Source organism: Protomyctophum bolini, assembly GCF_963924005.1.
Source record: "Protomyctophum bolini genome assembly, chromosome: 5".
In the NCBI taxonomy this organism is placed as follows: Eukaryota; Metazoa; Chordata; class Actinopteri; order Myctophiformes; family Myctophidae; genus Protomyctophum; species Protomyctophum bolini.
Genome location: NC_137866.1, coordinates 11724008 through 11740420, shown reverse-complemented (window position 1 = coordinate 11740420; position 16413 = coordinate 11724008). Strand labels below are relative to the sequence as shown.

The 16413-nt window shown below is 41.7% G+C and overlaps 2 protein-coding genes across 2 annotated transcripts; one reads left to right on the top strand and one right to left on the bottom strand.

The window, feature by feature from the left end:
• Positions 1-1720: 1720 nt before the first annotated feature.
• ca6 (carbonic anhydrase VI) lies at positions 1721-7592 on the top strand. Its single transcript, XM_080763324.1, has 10 exons — positions 1721-1845; positions 2310-2489; positions 2837-2985; positions 3660-3755; positions 5053-5119; positions 5601-5758; positions 6030-6156; positions 6335-6427; positions 6549-6581; positions 6714-7592. Exons 1-10 carry the CDS (start codon positions 1755-1757, stop codon positions 7331-7333), a joined length of 1614 nt encoding a protein of 537 aa, XP_080619450.1. The 5' UTR covers positions 1721-1754; the 3' UTR covers positions 7334-7592.
• A 544-nt stretch (positions 7593-8136) lies between these two features.
• On the bottom strand, positions 8137-15613 carry slc2a5 (solute carrier family 2 member 5; the record flags this gene model as incomplete). Its single annotated transcript, XM_080763312.1, has 12 exons — positions 15376-15613; positions 14875-14973; positions 14197-14357; positions 13812-13936; positions 13398-13550; positions 12575-12700; positions 12177-12364; positions 11313-11423; positions 10636-10737; positions 9316-9391; positions 8974-9101; positions 8137-8361 (listed from the first exon to the last, which is right to left on the bottom strand). The coding sequence occupies exons 1-12, from the start codon at positions 15418-15420 to the stop codon at positions 8137-8139; spliced, it is 1539 nt and encodes a 512-aa protein (XP_080619438.1). The 5' UTR covers positions 15421-15613.
• Positions 15614-16413: the final 800 nt, after the last annotated feature.

The window sequence follows — 16413 nt, the reverse complement described above, 5'->3', positions numbered from 1 at the left end:
TCAGTATTGATACGTTTACTTTTTTTAAATATTTGTTTTTGGCTTTTCTGCCTTTTGCCAGTATTTACTGGTTTCAAGGGAAGATTGACAGGAAAGAGGGAGAGAGAGAGAAGCGGTGAGACATGCAGCAAAAGTGGTCATGAACAGGACTCGGGCCAGAGCCTACACTACAGTATATGTGACAAGTGACATGCTCCTGGACCACTAGGCCAGCGGGCGCCCCTTGATACATTACACATTTATAGTTTATTTGACCGACCTCCTCAAGGACTGGGTTTCTTGCAAGGCGCTATATAAATCCAAGTTATTATTATTATTATAATCATTGTCCTAGCTGCTACCAATATAGCCTACAACCTAACAAGACTGCGTAGGCCTGCACCTGCCGAGCCTGTTTAATCCACAAAGGTATTGATTGGTGCAGTGTTGGCAGTCAAAGACAAAACAAACATTATATTTAATGCCCTAGTACACATTAATTAATGAGGAATCATGTAATTATAGGGAAATTAATGTCAAGCACCTTCATCATTCATTACTCTTATCTTCACTCCCTCCCTCTTTCCCCACTTTCTCTCTCTCACTGCTCTCTCTCTCTCTCTCTCTCTCTCTCTCTCTCTCTCTCTCTCTCTCTCTCTATCTCTCTCCCCCCCACACACACACACACACACACACACACACACACACACACAATTTTACAATTTACAATTCAGGAATTTAGCAGACGCTCTTAATCCAGACACTGCACGTATGCGCACACACACACGCACACACACACACACACACACACACACACACACACACACACACACACACACACACACACACTGACACACACACACACACACACACACACACACACACACACACACACACACACACACACACACACACACACATTCACAAAGTTGTACAGTTCTGGCATGTGAGGTTAGGCATGGGACATGTTGTGACTGGTGCATCTCAGCAGGTGATACCTGTTAGTCTATTATATGCTATTCATGTTCCCTTGGGTTTGTGTTCAATGTGTATAATGTATCAACAAACATCTGCAGTCTCAGAATGACTCCATCCACATGCCCTCCCCTGCATGCATGCTTGATGGACAAATGACATGACCATACTCGTATCTTGGTTTCCGGTTTTAGGCTTATGTTTCTTTGGGTTTCCTGATATCCAGTGAGTCAGCTATTCTGTTTAATCCAAGTGAGGGGTCATGAATTCACGGCTTAATGACAAATATAATGGAAGAAGAAAGTAATAGTATACATGCACGATTGACAGATCAGATGATTTCTATTTTGGCATATCGGATACAGTATCTTTAACAGCTTACTTATAGGCTAGCCTATAACAATATAAAAACTGAATTATCCTGAATTATGAACATTAAATGTATTCTCTGGCCTCATGATGTTGATGAATAAGAAATCATTGAGGGTAAAATATATATTAATTTGCTTTGTAACCCATCCATGACAAGATGATTGTTGATAATATTTAGCCTTTTAATAATGATACATTTAAATGTCAATACATGGCCCACCTCCAAACCTGAGTCTAAACAGATCTCAGGGTCACTGATGAGGACATGAGGCCAGTCAGAGCAGCTAGCATCTCTTGTTGCAGAACTGGGAAAAGCCTGGCCCCCGAGGGCGTTTTCAGCAGAAGTCTCAACACCTCCTTTCTCTTTCTGAGTCTTTACTTACTTAGTCAGTGTGAGGTGAGTTGTGCATGAAGCAAGTCCCACTGCAATGGAGTTCTTCTCAGTTTTTGTCCATCTTACTTTGGTCAGCATTGCTCTTGCTGTAATATCACACGATGGAATACACTGGACATACACAGGTACAGTTATAAATACAGTTCTCTTTATTTGTTTTTGATACTACTTATAGTAGCCTAACATGCGTGAAACGTGAAATAAATTAAAAGAGCAAAAACCGAATTAGGCAATAATTAGCAGGCTATAGCATACATTCTTAATCTTAGTTATTTAGATTGAACAAAAATAACAAAAAAGTAATCCAAAACTGAGATTATACTTGAATTAATTGTTCTATTACAATGCCATGTCACATTGCTACCTGCCTGTTAGAAACGTGTTGCGGTCATTAACCACCGATTCAACTTTTGTCACGTCTTGTGAAAGCGCACAGAGATAGCGAGAATTAGTTTGGTTTTCTCCTCACGAACAAACAAAACATCTCGTGCGAAAAGTTGGGTAGCACTTGTTTGGAGAGAAGTTTACACTGTTTATTTCTTACATCGGTTTACATTTCGGGGTGTGTTTGTTTACCCTCTGCGTAAAGAGGGGGCTCTGGACCAGGTGCACTGGCCGGAGAAGTACCCTTCATGCGGTGGCAAGAAGCAGTCTCCTATTGACATCCAGCGACGCAGTGTGAGGCACAACCCCCGCATGTTGCAGCTGGAGCTCAATGGATACGAAGCACAGAGAGGGAATTTCTTAATGACCAACAACGGGCACACAGGTAGGCTGTAGGCATATTGATTGATGTATTGATTGATTGATTGATTGAAAATGTTATTCACAGTATGTAGAATGGGTAGGCCTAAAGCACAAGTCAATGAAAAAAAAGTAAATCATCATATATGTGTACAGTATGGGAAATAGGTGGGGTGGGGGGGGGGGGGACTTCTTTACAGGAACCAGTTTCGACTATAGACCAGTTTCCTATGACTGCTATGAGATGTATTAACGCAGAATGATATTTCTTACATAGGTTGGAATTCTACATAGCGTCCTTTTTTAGTGTCTAAAATGCAGAATGGTGATTTCTGGTTTAACCTCCTTTAATATATTCCGGTGCCCCAACAGTACAAATCGACCTTCCTCCTACCTTGATGATTACCAAAGGCCTCCCTGGACGGTACACGGCTGTACAGATGCACCTGCACTGGGGCGGCTGGGACTTGGAGGAAAGCGGGGCAGAGCACACACTAGATGGCATCCGTTACATGGCAGAGGTTGGCTGGAATTCAAAATTAAATTTGACCTCTTTAAAATAAAATATGAGGACACATAAAGACCAACAGCACTGGTGGAATGTTATAGATTTAGCATATTTTCCATGTAGATTTGCTCCAGATGCAACAGTTTCCCTCCAAATAAAAAGACAAGGGAAATAGCCTATACTGCATGCTGCTCAGTGGCTGCTCCCATTACTTGGATGGGTAAAATGAAAAAGACAATGTAGAAGATGAAACATGCAGCCTCCGTTATTTTCAATGAACCTATCCCACACCGGCGGCGTCAGACGCACGCTGGCGCGCGTTCACGCCTCGCCTGACGCTCCGATATGCCACTGTTCTATTTTCCATGTGCGGTGTGTGTCGGGCTTAAGACTGTCCTCAATGTTGTTGAGTTGTTTGACCTCTCTCTCTCTCTCTCTCTCTCCTAACATGTCCAATTCAGTTATTTACCACCCGTATTTACCCTGTGGTTTATTTTCCGGCTTGTGTTCCGGCTCCGTTTTTTCATGATGTCTAAGTAAAGGTTTGCATTGTAATTGAATCCACTTTGTTGTGATGTTAGATGATCTGCCTGACCATTGCCAAGAACTTGCCAAGAGCTTGAGATGCAGCTCAGGGGGTATAATCTGGCAACTCACTTGTCCTATCATTTTCTCCTTGTCTTCTAGCTCCACGTTGTGCATTACAACTCTGACAAGTACAAAAGCTTCACTGAAGCCAGAGATAAGCCTGATGGCTTGGCAGTTCTTGCCTTTTTCTATGAGGTAGGATATGTCAAAAAACATCTTCTTTTCCCTCTCTTCTCCTCCTCCTTTTACATACTGTACAAGTGTGTGCATGTTTGACCTATCATTTGTCCTCTAGGGAAAGCAGGGCTATTTCTGTTTCTGAATTCTGGCCATCACGTTATACAATTCGTAGTGTACAGTATAACACAAACTCATGTGACGAATAAACAAGAAATGACTAAAGTCATATGATATCCGCCAGATGGTGGTGGTTTTGATTCACAAGTTCACAACACAGCCTCCATCACGTTGCGGTGTTCAGATTATGTTTTTTTCTTTACCGTTCAATCAGACTATGGGTTTTATGGCTAAGTCTCGCATTGGCTTAGACTTAGAGGCAGCCTAGAGGATATATCTCCATAATAATTTTGAGTTGTAGTCTTGTTAGATTGTGTTTACATTTGCACTCTGGCACAGCTTCAATACGTCATCAGTCTTGCGTTGATCCTGCCTCTAGCGGCCGCATACGGCCGCATATCGCTCCGATCAGCACTGGTTCGGAGTACATCGTCTCTGCCCGAGAGACCAGATGGAAGCAGGAGGAGGAACTCACTACTGCCACCATCTAGCAGAGTCAGGTTAGCCTAGAGGCAGACAATCGTGAAAAAGTGTCCACTACAGTCGTCACTATGGTCGTTATTAAATGTAGATCAGCGCTGCAAGCTGATAAAAAGCTTTATGATGAAAATGTACAGTTGCCAGCTGACCAAATGCCCTCCCCTGTGTATGATGCCATAGCAGTGTCCGTCACCCTGGACAGTAAGAGGCTCTAGTCTATTGAGTGGATGATTGCGTGTTGGCAGGTTGTGTGATTTATCTCTTCCACAGGAATGCCAAAGGTCTTGGCCAGTCAGTGGCATTTTCCTGTGTGAGGTCATTGCTGTGGCAACACTACCACAGGCATCTGCCTGCCTTGATAGCAGTGTAATGCAGACAATGTTAAAGCCCCATTAGACTTTGTTGCATGCAGGTGTTGTGCACCAAAAATAGCCAATCTACAAGCTCATAACACATTGCAGGGCAAGGTGCGTGACTTATAGATCTGCCATTTCAGTGCATGACACCAGCCCATATTTACAAGTATTTATCAGGCTTTACTGGTGTGGTTTTAGCCAACTGATAGTCCAGCAAATATTCCTGTTAATCACTGCACAGTAAGTTATTTAATGTTAATTTAACTGTCATGGGTCCATTTAACTCTTACTGAGAGTCACTGATGATTTGAAAATGAACAAGCTAGCTATTGTTTGACATCATTGTTTCACATTTCCAGGATGGGCATTTTGAGAATACCTACTACAGCGACTTTATCTCCAATCTGGAGAGAATCAAGTATGCAGGTCAGTTGTGCCCATTGATGGTTTTGTCTCTTTTGAACTGCAACTGTTTTGGCACAGGATTGTCTTTTTGGCACTGCTCCTAGGATGAGTAAAATGCAGAGGACACATTTTACGTATGTTTAAATGAACAGTGAGTGACAAAAGAAACCTATCCCGTCGCCCTCCTCAGCTTTCCCACACTATGTCAGGGTAAAGATAATATATACTAGGAGACAGTACAGAGCTATCCTTTTCAAAGGGTGAAATAACTAACCACTGCACCACATCCCTTCTCTCTACACAGCACATTCCCAGGGTTAATTTAACTTTGAGAGTGTAAAAAGTAATTATTGACACTTTCAGAGTAAAATTTGGTATTTACAGTGTTCTGTTTTTTTTAATGCCTTGGCTTAATTAGTATCATTCATAACTCAAGTGAATCGATCTTGTTAAAATCTTGACTACCAATATATTAATGTGTTTTTAAATGCAATCCTGACAGGTCAGTCAATGAATATATCTAGCCTCAATGTGCGCGACATGCTGCCTGAGAACCTAAACCATTTCTTCAGATATCAGGGCTCCCTCACCACTCCACCCTGCTACGAGAGCATCCTCTGGACGGTGTTTGATACCCCCATTACTCTCTCACATAACCAGGTACAGCAGAGCTTCTCTACTTCGGTTCTATATCGGATCTATAACCATGACATGTTACATGAATATATACCTATGTAGGCCTATAGTACATTCTTTATTGATTACTGATTACTGTTGATTGACTATCTCACATTTTCCCCACATGGTAAAACAAAAACGCTTCACAATAAGTGAAGTAATAATAACTGTTTCAACTTTGAGAACTCAAGTTTGCCACATTGGTTGTTATGTTCAGTCTCTTTTGTTATGTTAAACTCCTTTTTATGTTCAGATCAGAAAGTTGGAGAGCACTCTAATGGACATGGAGAACAAGACCCTGTGGAATGACTACCGCATGGCCCAGCCTCTAAATGACCGTGTGGTGGAGTCATCCTTCCTACCACGTCTTGGGAAAGGCAGTATGTAACGCAATCGGACTCTTAAATGACACAATTGGGCTTAGCCTTAGCCTGGATCCAGCCCAAAGACCCCGCCCACTCTCTGAGTGGACAGTCTGATAATACTTTCTATAACAGCACATGGTATTTCCAAATAATACTCAGAACAAGCACTTTTGTTTCCTCTGTCTCTACTCAGCATTTTGTCGGCAAGATGAAATTGAGTCCAAGCTCCTGAGGATCGAGAGTCTAATAACAACACTTGGAAAACACATTCAAAAAATGCATTCAAGTGAGTAGACTGAGGTTTACTGTATCTATCAAGTTCCCATAATATAGCTAATAGTGTTAGCCAATAGTGTTAGCCAATGAATATAGTGTTACTCTGTACTCTGTACTATCCCCCATTCCAGGTGGAATTCAGGAATCTAAGCCTTCCAGAAATGGTGAGCGGTTCTTTGCCACTTCTTTGCATTGAGAAGTACATTTACACAGATATGTAAATGTGCTGCATGTGCCGCCCTAGGGCTGAATGTGTCGCGGTTTAGTCTAACATTTCATTCTCTTGTCCCCCTCAGAACCTCGCTCTCAGTCTCCTCTGGTGCTCAGCTTCCCAGAGAGGAGTGCTGGCAGCTATGCCCTGGCCCGTGTTAACCACCCGATGGACCTGCACTCCTTCTCTGTATGCATGCACGTGAGGCCGCAGCCCGGCGGCATCCACACTGTCCTCTCCTATTTCACCCCGGGCATTGACAACGAGCTCATGATCACCATCGGCTACGAGGTGGGCCTGTGGATCGGCAACGAGTTTGTCAACCTACCACACAGCACCCAGTCACATGACTGGGCTAACTACTGCGTCACCTGGACGTCGCACACCGGCGCGGCAGAGCTGTGGATCAACGGCGTCGAAGGGGAGGAGCAGTACCTGAGGGGCGGCTACACACTCAGCTCCGGGGGAGTGTTTGTTCTGGGCAGGGATCAGGATGGCTACCTGGGCATCTCCGACTCGGACGCCTTTGAGGGCAAGATGACCGACGTGAACATGTGGGACTATGTGCTCAGCACAGCTGAGATTCGCGAGCAGATGACGTGTGAGAAGAACAACACTGTGATGGGCAATGTGTTCAACTGGGGGATCACGTCTCTCAGTCTATATGGAGGAGTGCAGTTGGAGAATGACTATAGGTGTTCCTAAATGACCAGGTGTGATGTATAAGCTTTATAGTATAGTACAAATATATATATCAGTTGGGGATGGAGGTTTTTTATTCATCTATGGCGCAATACCAGTGGTGCCATGATTAATGTACACTAGTATATACATATGAAATGAAGGATGATAAAGAAATTAAATGTTTGTAAGTTGACATTTAAATCATAACAATAGTTGGTCATAATAATAGCATTAGAAATGTATTTTATGTGTATCTTTCTGTGATCAATAAAGGTCTATTGTATAAGTTGTTTTGTCAGTTACTTTAATGATTGGAGGTTTTCATGGACCCGTTTTTTGTGGGTCATCATTTACTGATGCTATATAACACATGCACAGGAATTTCCCTTTGTCTGGTGCAGAATGATGTACTCTTATGTATTCACGCACGCATGTGTGCGCACACACACAAACACGGTCGGTGCACATATGTCATGTCATTGCGAACTCAGTGAGCACTTACTATGAGACCTAGCAGATCATGTCTGTCTGTCTGTGTGTCTGTCTGTGTGTCTGTCCCGCTATATGTCCAAATATGGAGTGTGTTGCATCAGCAATCACTCAGCTCCATATATGGGCACAAAAGGGGCCAGGTCCACATATACAGTAACAGCGGGACAGACACACAGACAGACAGACAGACATGATCTGCAGGGTCTCAGCTGCGTTCGCTTCCCGCGTTTGCGCGTCTTACTGGTAAATAGAGGCTGGATTAAAACACTTCATACCCTATTCAACCCTCAAAGGAGGAACACTTCCTCTGCTCTCAATGTCTTCATTTGTGTTCAGAATGCGGTGGCCTTCCCTACATCCTCCCGGCTGTCTTTGGTCTCTGTCAGTGGTGTATCTCCATTGCCCAGCTTGATCTCTACTTTGTTTCTCTTGGCGAACATCTGGCTGATCTCCAAGAAAGTCTTGTTCTTGGTCTCTGGGACCACCAGCCAGATGTAGACCAGCGTCATCAGGCAGATGAAGGAAAAGATGATGAAGCTGTAGGGCCCAAGGAACCTCTGGGGATGGGACCATGGATGGAAATGTGATCACTGATCAGTTTGTTCTTAGAAGTTATGTTCTAAGAATGCAGTGAATAAACAGCTTGGGGATATAAACACTACACCCCCACCAAATGATTTAAGGGGGAGAGTTACTGGAAGATTTTATACTTTTCAGGCATGTTGTGTTTTCCGTTGATAAAACATTGCCTTTTACATCACACACAAGGTCCTCATTTTTGACATTTGGCTGCAGGTTGATAGAGGAAGTAAACATGTGAAGGATGGATATTTACAGTTTCTCCCCTGGCTTCTATTTTCCAAAACACCCTCAATGTCAAAGATGTTCGTAATATACTACTATTATTTTCCTTATCAACCTGTGCTGTGCTGATTTTCCTCCCTAGTTTTTCCAAGTCAGAGCTGGTGCAATTGCAGTCGCACCCCACCGCCCCAAGAATGGTAATTGTACACAGTAATAGTTAGTGAAATTATAGTAATTATATTGTAGACACATAAGAAATGGGTAATTACTTGTTGAATTACACAGAAATATGTTCGAAGGGAGAAGAATGCATTTTCTGTCATAAACACCACAAAGAACACATTTTTAACCATTGTGACACTGACCTCTAGGAAAGGGAAGACTAGACCAACAGTGAAGTTAGACAACCAGTGCACAGATCCTGCCACCATGAAAGCAGCTGGCCTGGATGACTGCCTGAACATCTCGGTGGTCACCACGTAAGGAATGGGACCTGGAACGCAGATGTGGTCAACCACAAACCCAAACACTTTGGACCCATCATCATCATGGTCTGGCAGTGATGTGCTATTACACGGAATTACGCTCATACATTAGACAACTGAGCTAAACTTTTTGACATGTATTATTAAATGTCTAGTCGCATCCAAACAACACTTTAGCTAATGGACCACCAGGTTATAATCAACAACTTTTGTTAGACTTACTAGGCCCTATGGCATGTCCAATGACGTAGATGATGACACAGGCGATGCTGACATAGGGCATCCAGGAGACACTCTCCTGTCAAACCACAGACCATTATTATTTATCAAACATGTTTATGAGGTTTGTTTTAAGCCATAACAAGCAAGCGAATTAATATACTCAATGGGTTTCCAGGGTATTATGATATAAATGTTGTCACTCTAACATGTGTGGTTAAACCACAGATTTGCTACATCCCAGTTGTCTGTTCTTTGTTTTGAAATCTGCCTAATCCATTAACATGCAAAGACTTATGAGATTGGTGAGTTGCGTATATGCACTGTCTGTCACCACCAGTCCACTGACTTTTAGAGTAAAAAATCTAGAGATTCAAGAGAAGGAAGTGGTTTTATTTGTCACTCACTCATACAGGTAAAAACTGCGAAATGTTGGTGGGACTAATACAACAATCCTACTATAAACGCACAAAATCTCTCCGTCTGTCCTTCTGTAGTTCACGTATCTTGAGAACTGTCTGACCAATCGATTTCAAATTCAGCGAGCGTCGGTGACGACCCGAGGGAGTACAGTGCCCGGCATTGAGTTGGTCTACAGCCATATATAGGCATTTATGGATCCAACTGCTATTCAAAAAACCCTATGCTAAATATAAGACTATGTTTTTCAATAGAAATATCCTAAAAATGTGGTTGTATTATAATCGGGAACTAGACCAGATCAGAAAATCCCCATATGTAGTATGCTGATGTCATTAATATCATATAACGTCATAAACTGGCCTAAATATTTGGGCATGCCTGACACGGAACTCCATATGGGCATAAATAGGTACTATGATAATGGGTACAATGAGTATTGCATAACTGGGTGGGCCAATAATGGAGTTTAGTGCCCCTGGTGGATTGGATAGGTAGCTGTCCAGAACTGTCCCATACTGATAGGCAAATGGACAGACAGAGAGCAAAACAGGTATTGTATAACGGGGTGGGGCATGCATTTCCAATTGTTCCCGACTCGATTGACTGTAGTAGCTATAATATAACAAGATACAAATATAATTATGATAACTAAAACATTAGAAAAGTAGGCTATATACATAGATACGATCAAATTAAAAGTAAAGGTATAGTGTATAACCTGTATCTTTTTCACATTGTACACAAAAAGAGGGGGGGGGGGGGGGGGTAGAGAATAAGCCGGGACACCCCTGGTTTTATGGTCCCATAATCACATTACCAAATACCAAGCACCTTTTTTATTGCTGTGTTATGAAACACAGCCACAAGAGGGTGGAAGAGTAACATTTGAGTGTGTTCTACCTGGAAGCTGAGTGCTATGGTGAGCAAAACACAGGCTGCACAGCAGATTGCAAAACCGATGAGAAGAAGCAGCCTCCTCCCTGTGGCCTCCACTATAAAGACCTGTGATTTAAAAAAAAGTTTTTACATGAATTTACCTGCAGTAATTTAAGTGGAATTCCAGAATATCGCCATTAAAATCAACCAATATAGTGAGCAACAAAATGAATGTGAATGTGATCCCAGAATGATTAGAGAGAACTGCTAATGCATGAAACAGGGGAAATAGGAGGGGTACAATATATTATTATTTTATCTATGCTACATGTTTAATGTAATGTAACAAAGCAGGAAAAGGCAGGAGAGCAGATCTGTTTCAGGGGGAAAGGGGGCACGTGATATAGTTTAACAAGAAGACAGAAATGTTCTTTCCAACTTTGACTATGCTGAACACATCTAAAACAGTATAGACTCATTCTGCTGAATGACTACTGACTGATTGACTGCATGAACAGCTTACATACAGCAGCTATGGTCATGAAGACATTCACAGATCCTTACATGATACAGCAGCTATGGTCATGAAGACATTCACAGAACAGCTTACATACAGCAGCTATGGTCATGAAGACATTCACAGAACAGCTTACATACAGCAGCTATGGTCATGAAGACATTCACATGAACAGCTTACATACAGCAGCTATGGTCATGAAGACATTCACAGATCCTGTGCCCACTGTGACGTACTGGATGTCCTTCTGATTTACACCTGCAGAGCCATAGATGCTATCTGCGTAGTAGTAGATCTGAGAAACAGGGTGAGATGTGCTGTGGTTACATATAGAAGTATAGTCGTGGATGGGTGGATTGGTTTAGGGACGGTTCAATATAAAAGAGGGATGTTCACCTTTGTCCATGATAATCTGCATGGACTATGGTATAATTAATATCATATGCTTTGTCAGCAACACAATACACTACACTGTGTTTCAAAGGTCCCCCTGCTGGCCTAGGATCAAACTGCATCGCCTCCTCTCTTATAGCTTCACCCGACTGCATCAGTAGAGGAGAATTAATTATGAATTAAATTGAGCCGTAGACTGCTGCTTATATTCATAAAATGAAAAAGAAATAAAGCCATTCTAGAGGAAGAACAATTTAGGCATAATCCAGAGCGACTACAGTAAGTAAGCAAGAACAACACATGGGTATTACATCAAATGCATAGAAAGGATCATAAGTAAGCTAAGAACCTAACATCCGTCTAACATTAAAATATCTGTGACAATGTAACTACAATGAAACTATAAGTATACACTATAGAATGATATGTACACATAATTATGCTATCTAAATGACATATTTTAGCCTTTGCATACGCCTGTCATCAAGGCTATGGCAAGTGTAGGGCTAAGGTGGAGTCTGAAGAGATGAGTTTTCAGACTACGACGGAAGATTGGCAGTGAGTTTGCAGTTCTGCTACTACTGAAACAACGAGTCAACGACACTGTGGGCCAAGGACAGGGGTCAAGGATGCTGCACATGGTCAGGTGTCTCACCGCGTTCACCCCTGACAGCTGCTGCCCCATGTTCATGATGATGATGGAGACCAGCTGCCATCGGAGTGAGCGCTGGGACAGCAGGCTGAAGACAGACAGATGGCCCTCCGCCCGCTCCGACTGGTCCTCCAGACGCATCTCGGAGAGTTCCTCCTCCACGTCCTCCCAGCCACGCAGACTCTGCAGAGCTGGGGGAGTGTATGGGGAACATTGTCGTGTCAGATATCCATGTCACTGGGTATGTTTATCATCTTTATTTGAGAGTTTTTGTAGCTGTATTATGTCATACTCTCTCTCTCTCTATCTCGCTCTCGCTCTCTCTCTCTCTCTCTCTCTCTCTCTCTCTCTCTCTCTCTCTCTCTCTCCCAAAAAGCATGGTTTGTGTGCTGTGTTCTTGCCTATTCTTGCATTCTTCTCATCTCCTCTCTGGATGAGCATGTACCTGGGACTCTCTGGGAACAAAGGCAGCAGCAGCAGCTCTATCAAGGCAGGGATACCTGTCAGACCTAGCATGATGGGCCAGCCTGGGGAGAAAACAGCCATAGTTTGACTCAGCACAAAACAACAGCAACTCACTGCTATGAGTTAATTGACACAACGATATACGCCACAACAATATATATACCCCAAACACTGACCCTACAAAGCCAAAGAGCAGAGACTGCACAGTACAGACTGTTCCATGAAAAACCAATGAAAAGTATAGTTGTGAAATTGAGAAAAGTAATTTAAAAATGTATCTCCACACCAACCAAATAGTTTAAAACATACTGATAACCCATTGTTCAGTGTCAGGCAGCTATGATCACATTTTCACTGATATGAAATAAAACTATACAGTACTCATAACTCATAATGTTTGCTCTAAGCTACAGGACAGAATAAGAGGAGTCAACTTTTAAATCAATAACATTTGGAATTTTGGATAACAAAAGGCTTTTGATGTCATAAAATCACCCAGCTCACTGACTTGCTGTGAGACAAGACCAGGTGTGCCTTTGGAGTTGTAACAAACAACACATTTTTGTTCATTCGTTTCACTATTCCACATTATTATTATTTCTTTCATGAAAAAATTGCCGTTGTGAGCTTGTAGATCTGCTATTTGAATACAGATGTGCCTTGCGATTGTGACTTGGCCATTGGTGTGCCTTGGGCACAACAAGTTTGAAATGCACTGACTGACAAAGCTATTTCCACTGTGAGATGCGCCACCATTACCTCCACTGTTGCCCAGTATCTGCCTTATGCCCAGCACCTGAGCACTGAGGATGCCGATGGTGATGAAAAGCTGTGGTACAATCCCAATGGCTCCTCTGAGGTTCTTTGGAGAGAGCTCACCCAGATACATAGGCACCACATTGGATGACAAACCTGTAGATGCAATAAGACCATTTCAGATACAAAATAGAAAACATCTAAATTATTTAGAAAATAGCCAGAAGCTCACACTTATTATACAGTGAGCTTTTAGATCTGCTTTCTTGACCTGCTTTCTCCCCGCCTATGCCTAAAATGTTGATGCCAGGATGGTGGTTAAAAAATATGTAACATACTAGTATCTTCTATGTAACGTCACCCGGTTCCCAGTCAATTTGAGTCATTGGGATACGTGACCATTTAGGTTCTTCTGACCTGCACAGATACCCACTAGAATCCTGCCCACGATGATGATCTCATAGGATTGTGCGATTTCACTCACTCCCATCATTACAGCAGGAATGATGGAGAATATGTTGTTGAAGAGAAGGGTGCCCTTCCTGCCATGAAGTAAAAAGGAATGATAGAATCTATGTAGACCACTGTGTTTATTGATATTTATGTTTTTGTATTATAAGAGTATCACATCAAGAAATTCCTTTGAAACTCAGTTATCAAACAGAAACAAGAAGAATTTATGAATTATTACATAATTCAAAAAAGTTTGCATGATTACTAATAAGAAAACTAAATGAGGTATTGTACTTTACTAGCCTAATTTGTAACAAATCGTTACCAATGTAATACAATAAAATATTACCTTCCCAACTTGTTAACCAATGGTGCTACCATCAGAGAGCCAAAGAAACCCCCCATGGGGTACATGGACACTGACAGAGACCACAGCAGAGTCAGGAAGTTCTCTTCCATTGGCGTACCATAACGATCCTCATAGGTGGAGTTATAGAACTGCTGCATGAACTGGAGAGAGCAGAACAAAACCTGAGGTGCTTCAAGTGGTATAGAAGTGATGATATAGCTAAGTAAACAGAATATGCCTTTTCTGGTGGATTACGAATTTCATCCAATAAGGAGAGGGAAGACCAATCATCAGTTTGTGTTTCAGTTCCAATTTTGTCTCCTTGTTTATTTGTTTCGTCCCTTCAAATTTCACTTGTATAAGTTTAACCTGTATCCTGCATGAGTTCTCTCTCCTGATGTATGAAATTGGTATCCCAGCCTGAAGATTTATTTTCTGTTTACCAAAGACCTAGAGAGACTGGGTAACAATTAGGGTCTCCCCCTTTAACATAACAATAATGGATAAAGCGAGACAATACAATAGACAAACTATTCATATAATGCTACATATTCTGCCATATGATGTTAGGTATTTATTTATTGATATTCTGTACATTGGTCCCATACCTGACCCTATATAATATTGTGAAATCCTGTTAATATAATCATGACTTCAATGAGATAAAGGTTGACTTACTGGAGATGGAGAGTTGACCACAGCAACATTGTAACCATATTGGAAAGATGAACCAAAGGCAGATATCAGTGTTACCAGGGCCAGCACAGCAGTTAATCTCTGCCAGAGACATCAGTATTAAATGATTAATTAACATAATTAATTGAACTCATATCTTGGATGTCAACATTAACCACTTACTGTAAACCCTATATTCTTAGTTCCCCAGGGGTCTATATTTGGTCCCCTCCTTTTTACCCTCCCCACCAAATATCTTTGCCGATAAGGGGCGATCTACAAGCTCACAATGCCTTGCAATGTGACACGATGTGAGCTTGTAGCTCTGCTATTTTCACCCAATGCTCGCCTATTATAATGACATACCCAGGCCAGAATAGACGCAAGGATTCAAGCGGTTAAAACCATCCATGATTATGCTGCTGAACAATGACCAAACACTTACTGACAAAATAATTAAGCAGGTAATTAGTGCTTTTCACACACTGTGTGATTCTAACTCACCCCTCTCCTCTCCACAGGTTCCCCTGGGTCCTTGTCTTCTTTCATGGCTGAATTTAGTCCTACTCTCACGGCTGTTGTCACTCAGTAATAAAAGGTACAGTCAGTGTGGCTCGACCAGTGGATTCAAGATGCCCTTTGGACATGGGATCAGAGAGCGCTGCAAAGTTTACTGCAGTACTCTGTAGTGTTCATTAAAGGACCACTTCACCACTTTTCAAACTATCTTCATATAATAGGTCCTCAGACTCCTCACTAATAATCATGATAAAATGATCATCCTCCAGTGACATCATTAGGCAGATTAGTTTTTCGGCTTCCATTTTCGCATTGCAACTTTTCAGGACTAGAAAGCCTGCAGTTTCTATTAGCTTGTATTCCCCATCAATGATGTCATTGGAGGACGGTTTGAGACACAGACTGAGTAGAAAAGAATTACGCCATTTTTTCATGATTTTTTTTCAGGACCTATTATATGAAGATAGTTTGAAAAGTGGTGAAGTGGTCCTTTAATTATGTGTTGAACGAATTTGTAGATAACTCTCTGTAACTCTACAGTATGTATGTTTTCATGCTCTGTGATGTGAAGCACTTTGGTTCAACCTCAGTCGTTGGAAATGTGCTATACAAATAAAGTTTGATTTGATTTGATTTGTAAAGGATAGTCCAACGGTAAGATATATTGGCACATTAAACTGTACAGATCTGCAATCAGCAGTAATCTTGAAGTAATTACAAATGTTTATCACGTTACAATACAATAAAAAATGTGTCTATCTTCATTGCACATCCCCCAGAGGGTGGGGTTGCACAATAGGCTTTTGTTCATAAAATATAATATATTTTCACCATCTCAGTAAAGGAATTAGTTTTATATTGTGGATAAAAGCAGGCTACTGGGCATAAAATAAAAGATCACAGCTCTGAAACATCTTGTTGTTTGGACCATGTATTGCATTAATTCTTATCTTGCGTGTGTGTGTGTGTGTGTGTGTGTCATAATATAATGTCCCTGAGGCTAGGCAGGATAAAAATGGATGC

Bases quoted from the DNA above. Each gene is read 5' to 3' on its own strand.
- ca6 (XM_080763324.1), top strand. From the start codon at position 1,755: ATGGAGTTCTTCTCAGTTTTTGTCCATCTTACTTTGGTCAGCATTGCT. The intron at 5,120-5,600 runs GTCAGTTGTGCC...CAATCCTGACAG, and splicing joins GGAGAGAATCAAGTATGCAG to GTCAGTCAATGAATATATCT. The intron at 6,582-6,713 runs GTGAGCGGTTCT...TGTCCCCCTCAG, and splicing joins ATCTAAGCCTTCCAGAAATG to AACCTCGCTCTCAGTCTCCT.